The sequence below is a fragment of the Halyomorpha halys genome, unplaced genomic scaffold, assembly GCF_000696795.3.
Source record: "Halyomorpha halys isolate HHAL.00 unplaced genomic scaffold, Hhal_1.1 Scaffold588.1, whole genome shotgun sequence".
Classification (NCBI taxonomy): Eukaryota; Metazoa; Arthropoda; class Insecta; order Hemiptera; family Pentatomidae; genus Halyomorpha; species Halyomorpha halys.
Genome location: NW_027110173.1, coordinates 467,420 through 477,952, shown reverse-complemented (window position 1 = coordinate 477,952; position 10,533 = coordinate 467,420). Strand labels below are relative to the sequence as shown.

At 28.3% G+C, this 10,533-nt stretch overlaps 1 protein-coding gene across 7 annotated transcripts in view; it reads right to left on the bottom strand.

Annotated features, from left to right (window-relative positions):
• Positions 1-1,170: 1,170 nt before the first annotated feature.
• The window catches only part of LOC106684534 (uncharacterized), an 18,615-nt gene continuing 9,252 nt past the window's right edge, over positions 1,171-10,533 (bottom strand). For all 7 annotated transcript variants that reach the window (XM_067048340.1, XM_014426665.3, XM_014426664.3 and 4 more), the window contains 3 exons: positions 8,592-8,715; positions 6,763-6,937; positions 1,171-2,345 (listed from right to left, as the gene is read on the bottom strand). In XM_067048340.1, coding sequence (XP_066904441.1) covers positions 2,067-2,345; positions 6,763-6,937; positions 8,592-8,715 — 578 coding nt within the window. In that variant the 3' untranslated portion in view covers positions 1,171-2,066. The remainder of the gene's footprint in view (positions 2,346-6,762; positions 6,938-8,591; positions 8,716-10,533) is intronic.

Here is a 10,533-nt window from a genome sequence, read left to right as displayed (position 1 = left end):
ACATACAATTTTATTTGTTTTAGGTCACATTGACATCCATACATGTTAAAGATAATTATGACCAACAGTCTCATATGTTAGCGAACAAGCAAAAAATCGAAAAAAAAATCCTTTAAATTGTAGATTACAAGTCATTTGTATCGACACTCTCGTGAATGGGATACTTGTGCACATTAAATTTAGTTTAAACATGCATCATTGTTAATGGTGTAATTTCAAACTTTTTTTTATTATTTTGAAGTATTTATTGATGAGTGGAAGTAAGATATTGTGAAGCTAAGTTGAAAAAATAATAGCAAAAATTTTTATTCAATCGTATTTGGATACGATTTCTGGTACTTTATTAAAGACTTTTATTGATTTTAGTAATGTATTTGAAAATGCTTGATTTAATCGTTTATAATATCAAATATATAAACAACATTGGCGATAAAGTCAACAAATCCAGATGTTTTAAATGTACAGTTTATAGCAAATGTTGCGAACTTTCATTTGACAAACTGTAATAGCAACCAAAAATAAAGATGTGAATAGGGTACTCTGACAACTAGGTGGGTCTTTCTTTCAAATATCCTGCTAAAACACATGGTGAGACTAATCCAGTACTGATGTTCTATGAGGTAAGACCAAAAATAAAACAGTCAAGAAGAATAAAATAGTATAATGTTTTCACATGTGAGAAGACATGATGTGAGTGTAAAAATAGACGTATTGATTGATTCGCTTAAGACCGACTGACTTCGCCATAAAATAAAAAATAAGGATGGAGGATACCTAACTATATATGTTAATCTATTCACTGGATACAATGCTCAACTTTATATTAAATAAATTTATAAAGCTCTCATAAGAATACTGAATAGATATTTTGTGCGCATATTGCTAAAATGTGCTTATAAAATCACAGAAGTCAAACTTCAAATAAACACATGGTTGACATATATATATATTTTTTTCATTATAGTTTAAGTCCATCAATAGATACAAAATTTATGTTTTGAAAATTTTCACTAAAAATTTAAATATTTTTTCTTTTTAATAAATTTATTAACAATTGCAGTATTGAAAAAATACCAGAACCTAAATGCAATAAATTTTTTTTTAGATGTTTCAACTTTAAACTTTTATCTCAAATTTTGAAGGAATGGGCTTAAACTTATTTCAAAAACCAAGGCTTGTAAAACTATTTTATTTCAATGAAATCGTAAATAATATACTATTACTTTTTTAATTTATAGCTAATTGAAACTAACGATAGTAAAATATATGGCAACAGGTGTATAATTGAATCATATCCAATATTAAAATGAGCAGGCCGGGCCTTTTCATAAGGTATTTTGAAATAAGCAATGGGTGACAACAATCAAAATGAATTAATAAGGTATGATGAATATATCGCCTTAGCACAAGAAAAAAGGGATAAGGCAACATTTTCTAATTTAGTTTAACAATAAGAAAATATATGAATAGTTCTATATACATAGTCTTGCCGCAAATTAAAATCAAAGTTAGTTACAAATTTTAAATATGATTTAATTGTAAAAAAAACTTAGTTATTTAATTTTTTTTAAATTTATTGAATAATCAAAACTTACGGGATTTAATAAAAATATATATAAAATATACTAAGATATAATAATAAAGTCTACAATTTTCAAGGAAAATGATCTATTTCAGTACAGCCTCCATGATCTGAGGGTCTTTCAGTATTCTGTTTAAACTTTTTTTTATAAAGGTAACTTGATAGGAATAAAATAAAACTATCACATCACTTAAGTTACATTATATGAATGTAATAAATGTGTAATTAAGAGAGTATACTATATTTAATAACTACAAAATTAGGGATAAAATATGCTGTTTTAACTGCGCTTATGCCACTTTTCTAAAGTAAGGCGATAATTCTCAAAACCATGAATGATCTTCCTCTCATGGGGTCCGCAGTTTGCCAACTAATAGGGTAGGATATTATGATGAAAAAGCATTATCAGGGTATTGATAATGTCCAAAATTAACCTTCCCTTGCATGACTGTTAGTAACTTTGCCTAATTCAGAACTGGAAAAATTAACTAACAGCCTTTTCGTAAGATGGAGGTGGAGTTATGGAATGATGAGGAAGTGAGACGGCAATATGGTATGGTGGGGGAGGAGCCTCGAGGTCAAGTGGAGGAGGACCGACAACTGGCGGAGGTAACATCTCGATCCTGGCCACTGGAGGTGGCGTCGGAGGCTCTTCCAACTGAGCTCTGCTCTTTGTGCGGCATATTGACAGGGTGCAGCCGGCCACTAAGTAGAGTAAGACGACCAGGACAGTACAAGTGACTAGGACTTCCAAGCCAGTACCCTGAAAAACATTTTAACTCATTGATTGTTAACTGTTTTTAAATATAAAATTAATAAGTAAAATTTCTATTTTATTAGCATAAATAAAATAAAAAATAGTATAATATAGATGTGTTAATTAATCAAATAAATAATCTTTTACTTCTATACTAAAGGAATACTCTTTATGGGAGTTTGAAATAATTAGAAAGCATTTTTAAATAGAAATCACCATAAAATAACATTAAATTTTTAACTCTTGAAGCAGGGCAACATGAAGGTTTGGCATTTCAACTCACACTAGGAATTGGAGAGGTATTAACCATGATACAAAATATTGACCACTTATTCCTGTAAGGTTGATTTATATGCTCTAATGACATGCAGGAAAAGCATCTTCTAGTTAGACATCTAATCCTGTTTCCAGAAGTGGGATAGAGTTGGGTCACCTAACATGATCAACCGGTGCTGTGGGATAAGGAATTTCTAGACGGCATTCAGGAAAGAGTGGTCGATGGAGTCTTAGAGATCTCTCTGGGCAATGACTGACCAGGGAATAATTGATACAAAGGAGAATCATGTACAAAAACCTAGTTGAAAAGGAGAAAACCCTGGCAGAGCTAAAAAATCTTTCATCAGTGACATCAAATTGGATGATGCAGTTGCCGGGTCATAGTGGCCCTCCACCTGCTTACAGAGCACCTGTAGAAGTTAGTGGGAAGGAAAAAGCCATTGTAGATTCCACTCAGATCAGGAGTGGCGTTCACTTTGAGGAGTCGCAGGCTGAAGCCAGGAAACATGTTCACAGTCCCAATGCCCTTAATACGAGGTAGGATTATCCAGAGAGGGTTATCCCTTATACAAAATCTTGAATTCAGGAACATGGTACCTCATTGTATGGACAGAATCAGAAATATTGAAGAATTTAACAAATTTTCATGAAAAAAATTATTTGACCGCGAAAATAAAATTTTCACTTTTAGGTAGTTCTTCACAACAAATTAAAAATTTTCTCACCTCCAAAATCAAAAATAGGACATCACTTCTGCCCAATTTTGTGAGAATGATCCATATAATAGTAATTAAATATATTATTGAACAACCAATGAACAATATAATACTCAAAATACCTATAATAATATAATAACCATATAATAATAATCAAATATATTATTGTTTTTTTTTTATTAATGGTTCTACTAAAGTAATATAGCCTTTTTTTAAAAAAAATAAAAGCAAAATAAGTATATATAATAACATACCATAATAGTGATATAAAAATTACATAATAATAGTTATATACAATGATTAATATTAAAATAGGAAGCAAGTTTTAAGTTTAACCTAGTTAAAATGTTAGGAATTCAAGTCCTGGCTAATTATAATCTAACTAAATTCAATGAATCGTGAATTAATAGAAAACAAAGAAATAAAATATAAGTGAAATTCCTTTTTAAATCTAACAAATAATTAAATATCAACCAACATTATAACAATTCAGTTAGAAAAGGTTTAATATAATTTTTTTTTTTAAGTTAAAATATTTTAAATAATAATAAAATAAGTGATTATGTTTTTTGTATTTGTTTTCAATAAAAAAAAAATTATTTCTATAAAACAAAAAGTAATTTGTAAACAGAAAATATAACTTTTAAAAATAAATATCAAGTAGAAGAATATTGAAAAATATTTGTTTTCGTAGTTATAATGTCAATTAAATGAACAATGAGATGAGAAGCAATGATTACTGTCAAGGCCAGAAAATACAAAAAGTTAGGAAATTACAAAAAGTAACCCAGTGTAGTAAAAGCCATAAATATGTTCATATATAGCTTGCAATACATTAGTAGTGAATAAATACAGTTTATGCTAAGTACAGTTAGTTGTGATAAGATCTAAGATGTCAAATTAATATGGAAAAAATATTATCACAATAGAAAAGGACAATAGTTAAATAAAGTTCAAGTTGAAAGAGATGATTATCCAACTGTAAAACGGGATATCATTATGAAGAATAATATAATGGCCCACAATGAAGAAAGATAATAACAATGGATATGCCTATAGTCAAATATCAAACAAAACTATATTAAATATAAATAATAAATATTTGTATAACGTTATTCTGCTATGCTTAATTTCAAAAGGATTTACGGATACCTATTCTCACAAAAGATTAAACTAATCCTAAATAAGTCCTAAATGAAACTAAACCTTACTTTTGATTCATATAAGTTAATTTTTATTTATGTAGATATTTTTTATTTCAGTTTTAATTTTTAATTTTGGTCCAATTGAAATATAATTTGTTTATCTGTAGTTTCATTTCTATTATTTGATATTTGAGTTAGTAAAAAGAAAAAAACACCTTAGTTAAAGGTAAGATTGATCTATATTAAGATTGATATATTTTTTTGTGAGTTTATTAACAGAAAATAATTTGAAGAATAAAAAGAAGTCACCACAAAATACATACATATATATTTAGTATGTATAAAATTTGAAGGGATAAAACAACAGAAAATTCTGGCTCATATTTACAACTGAATTATTCATTATATTAACACAATAAACTGGATGTAATGATTATAATAATCTGATGTCAAACATAGAAAAAATTACGTACATAATAAAATTCACATTTTTTTACAGTACATTTTATAAATAGACTCCTGACGAGAATCATCTGAAAGTGTTAGCACAATATACGACAATGATATTTTCACAAGTTCCGGAGGAAACCTTGAAAATCTTAGATAAGATAACTGAAACAAAAGAACCAAATTTATACTAAGTTAGCTTTATTTTACAATCACTAATCCTTCTAAAGCCATTTACTTTACAATCTTTAAAGCTGTTACATAAAAATGAACGCAGCAAAGTACTCATTCACACTGATTATAATAAAAATTTAATTATTGCCGATGTTTATTTTTAATAAAATTTTAAATTTGTTTTAAAAACAATGTTGTTTTTAATTTACAAATTATATTGAGATGTATAATATTATTTTTATTTGAGATAATCTCTGAGTAATAGATTAACATTTCTCGACAAATTTGAACTTATAATTATTACGACTAAGGTTGGTAAAAAATTTAATCTTTACTTTTAAATGATTTTCAATATCCAGAAGAAAAATAAAGAACATAATAATACATGACATTAGACCTAAGACCATACTGAGCGTTAGAGGCATGCGACAAAGGAAGAGTGTGGACATAGGTAAAAAAATGTGAAAGTACGACATGCTAGAATCGTGTGCTCTGGTATACCCAGTATTATAAACCATAAATTTTGGACAGGAGATAAGCAGTTTCTTTCAGTGATTTCATCTTACAATGGTATTTAATGAACATAAAATAAAAGCTTCCATCTTACTGTTCCAATCCCTCCTGGACATTTTCCAGTCATCAGAGCTCGGTTCAATCATATTTCTTTGCCATTAGAATTCCCACATAAATTGGATTTGCAAAGGAAATCTATCATCCCTTCCTTGATCTATTTAATACTGCCTCTCTAAATAACTGAATCGGTAAGTTGAGAAACTTCATAAGTCACAGGACAATAAACAGTCCAAGACAAATCGTGATGATTCAAGCAACTCAAAATGACTAATAACTAAAATTTGACTGATTTGATTTATCTCTTAACCAATAAGAGTCATTATAATATTTAAATTTAAATTTGAATTTACACAACTTATGAGGTTTCTGAGTTAAAGAAACAAGGAGGATATTAATCACCAATTAATATTTGTAACAAACTGAAAATCAAAATGTGACTATCTCTGAAACTATTATGTTGTTTCATTAATGCTTACCTATGAAAATGGAATAGAATTTTAAAATTAATAGAACTGTATAAGTACATAAGGAAACAGAGGCTTAAATGGCTTGGCCTTGTAATGAGGATGAGCGAAGAAAGAGTGGCTCATAAACAGTACAGTTACGTTCCGGATGGTGTGCAGCGACATGGTAGACCAAAGGGTCGATGAAGGGATGCTGTGGGGTGGGATCTGCGACAATTGAGGATTTCAGTTAACCTTACAGAAGATAGAGAAAGATGGTTGGCGGCCGTTGAGCAGGCCAAGGACAGCTTCATGCGCCAGTTGTACCAGTAAAAGAAGAAGAAGAACTGTAGAATTATCAGTAATGTGATGTCATCCATGACAGTATGCTTCTACTAACCAAGACGGAAGATAGTATTGCCCACTAAACTGTCTTTTACTGCTAAGATTGGAATGAGGAGTCTGTTTGAAATACTACGTAAGAAAGAATTTTTTTGTTCAAATTCTGGCATATATTAGTACACAACAGAACTAATAAAAACAGATGTACAAAAAGATTTCAAAATAAATTTTTTTAAAATATATTTTTAATTTTTTTATTCACAAATTATAATTTCTGCTATGACATAATAAGAAAATCTCGACCAACCTGATGGTCAAAATAAAATTTGGCACCAGCGACGAAGACAGTGGCGAGGGCGAAGGAAGCCCACATACCACACCTGAATTTGGCGACAGGTGGAGAGTGATGAGGTTCTGCAGGTGATTCAAGGTACACCGAGCTATCGACCTCAACTCGTGTTGTATCTGGTTCTCTGCATACACTAAAATAGTACAAAGGGGGGTTGTACAAGCTACTGTTCAGATTTTTAGTATAAGGATTAATTAATTTCCATAAAAAAATCTTTAATTTCAATAACCAATATCAAGCCATAATTAATTAAAGTAAACTAAAACATGCTGATTACATTCCTAAATAATTATATCCTACATAATTACTCAACTAAATAATTTTATGGATTATGTATTATATTGAATTCATGGACGATTCTCAAATAAAAGATCATTTTCAAGCCCCACTTGAATAAAAACGTTTCTGAAAATCATTATGCAATCATCATGTTTATAATATGATCTTAGTGAATATTTCTTTCTGATAGACATGATGAATTAATAATTGCATGAAAATACAGTCTCAAGTAAGAGGGAAGGTTTGAAGAATTATCTATTTTACCTAATTTAAAAATAAAATATATTGTTCTTAGAATAGCTCAACAACTACACATCTGTAACATAAGGCTGCTTATTGGAAAGAAGATTAAATTTTCTACCAGGCAAAAGAAAAAAATCTAAATTGGACCAATATTAGCAAATCCACAATGTAATGTAATTCGGAACCATGATTATTTTAAAAATATTCTTTGTAAGTTTCCATGGTAACCTTTCATCTTTTTATCAACCTATGCTATAATATAAAGCTAAAGAATTTGTCTGTTTGTATACAGAAATCTCCTAAAATACGAATATGATTGGAAAACCTTCTTTTGTGTATGATCGTTTATTGTTTTTCTTTTACACTATATGTGAAATAAGACTAAGTCGATTTAGAAAAGACTTTTTTTTCTCTCTTGGACAATTTATAGACAGACACTTTACATCATGTTAGTTTTTCTTTGATTGGTTGTTTTGTTTTTAGTCGTAAACTTTAGATTTTATTTAGTTAATTACATGTACTCATCATGTAAAAGAGGCAGATATGATCCAATAGGCCAGTTAGTCATTTATAATTATGATGTAACATATAAAGATTTATTTCAAGAACAAGATAACAAAAAAATAAACTAAGTATAAGAAAAGATGTTTAAACCAGAGTTAAAGGAAGGTGCTCAACAATCAGCTAAATACAAATCAGACAAAAGTGAACTTTAAAAACATTTGACAATGGTAAGAAAATGAAGAATAATCAAATACATTGTAAAAGAAAAGAAAAGAAGAATATGTGTATTTGGTTTTACAATATTTAACCATATGTTTTAAATTAAGGTAATTATTTTAGTTAGTGCGTAGGTTCAATTTTGTTATACACTGTTACTTTTTATATATCTGTTTATTAGTTTGTTTCAATTTTACGATATCTTTTTTATAGCAATTTGTAGTATTGTATGTATCCTGCTATTATATTATAACTTTTTTTCTATTGTTATCAGAATAAAATAAGGGAACTTTCAAAGTGAATACCCAGTCTCAAGAGTTACAATAATATTTATAGAAGAAACTTGTAAATAGTAGATCTAATAAATATTGACGAAGAACCATTAATGGTACAGAACTAAAATTTTAAACAAATTCTAAACAATTGCCTCAACACTGAAATAAAGATTCTATTTATTTTAATTGATACTTTACAATCATTTGACTGAAAATGAATGAGAAATCTAAAAAAAATTCAAGAATACAAAATTAAAACAAATATCATACTTGTAAGGAGGTGGGCGTGTCTGCCTGGAAGACTGAGGTTGAGATGTGACTGAGTCTATGTGTTGGAATCTATGGACGGGGGTCACCATCGGCTTGCCCACCCCCCACCTCCTGCCGCCTCCACCTAAAACAAACCACCTTTATTTTCTATACAACCAATAAATGTCTTATAGATTGAGGATAATTTTACATTAACTTGTTTCAACAAACAGTGTCTAAACAATAATGGAAAAAAATTGTAGAAATCACTGACTATATGTATTCAAAGGGTAGTATATTGCTGCTTTGCTTTGACATTAGCACAACTTAAAACTTCATTTTTTAAATTATGTATCAGATATTATTACAAAGATAGTATGCAGAAGGATCCCAGTCAACAGTAATATCGCTGTCATCCAATACAAAATAAAATAAATACTTTTTTTTTTTAAGTTGTCTACTTACTAAGCAAAGCAGTGATTTTGATAATAAATTATCATCCTGCAACATAATTTAAAAATGATTTTTCTAACAGGCGAAATTATATATATTTAAAATAATGGTTGCTGCATTGCTTAAAATATAGTGGCAATTCTGAAAAAAATTTTTTTTTAAAGTATTCCATTAATTGTACCGTTGAATGGGGTTACGTTGTGACAGGCCTGTAGGACGACTCCAGTAGAGAAAGTAAACCCAGTCTATGGGCACCATAGTTGTATGGTACCCATAGACAAATATTTGGAATACATACAATTCAAAAATAAATCAAAACTTTTTTTTGTCAGATATGCTACTATTTAATATGTATCATATCTTTAAGGAAACTTCTAAATATTCGACAAAAATGCTCTTATTTTAAAAATTAAATCTGCATGAATATTTGTCAAAACAGAACATCAAATTTGTTTGACACATGATCAGATCAAGGCAATATTTCAAATAAAATATTTTAAAATAAAAACTAAAATACATTTTTTGTAATAAACATTTCATGAAATAAAATATAAACTTATTTTATTGTAGGAAGATAGTCTGGGTGGTGGTCAATAAAGGTATCAAAATAGTAGAAGAAAACTATTTATTATTGTAAATAAATATTTTGTCCCACTCTGCAGGGCAGTCAGATTGAAACAAAGCTGACGACTGACAGCCCTGCAAAGTGGGGCGAAACGTTAGTTAACAATAAATAGTTTTCTTCTATTTTGCTACCTTTATTGACTGCCACCCAGACTATCATCCTACAATAAAATATAAATTGTATATAACTTTTTTTTTTTTTTTTATTAAATACAAAATAATAAACATATCTTTGTATTTTCTTACTAAAAATATAAACAATTATTTTGTATTTTAAATACACAAAATATGTTACAAAAGAACAACTACTTGAGTTGTATTTTATATTTTAAATAAAAAATACAATACTTCTAATATTTTGTATTTTAAATATTTATCTAAAAAAAAATTACTTTGTAATTGAAATATGTTGTATTTTAAAATACTTTTCATCCATGCCTGATAATGATATTATAATAGAGCTGTATTAAATATGGCAGTAAAAGTTATATCACTTTTAAATGAAATAACCTATACACTCCTATGTAAATTTATTTTTAATCTTAAAAATTACTTCAACCTTAATTATTTTTAACATCAGGAAAGATACTTGCAATTTTGATATAGAGAAGTTGGAGTGTATATTTGATAAATATGTAATCTGTCAAACTGCTGTAATCTGGCATTTCTAAATATATTATTAATATGTTATTCTTGATAGATTTTAAAGTGTGATAACTTTGTTTGGAAATGGAAATGTTTGTTATAGTTAGCTAAATATTTTATGAAGTTAGATATAATAAATTTAGGCACATTTTCTTCCCAAAATTTAATAATGAAATAGTGTTAGAGAGAAGGAAGAAATATGAGAGTACATTTAATTCAATTTATACCAGCAAACATACAT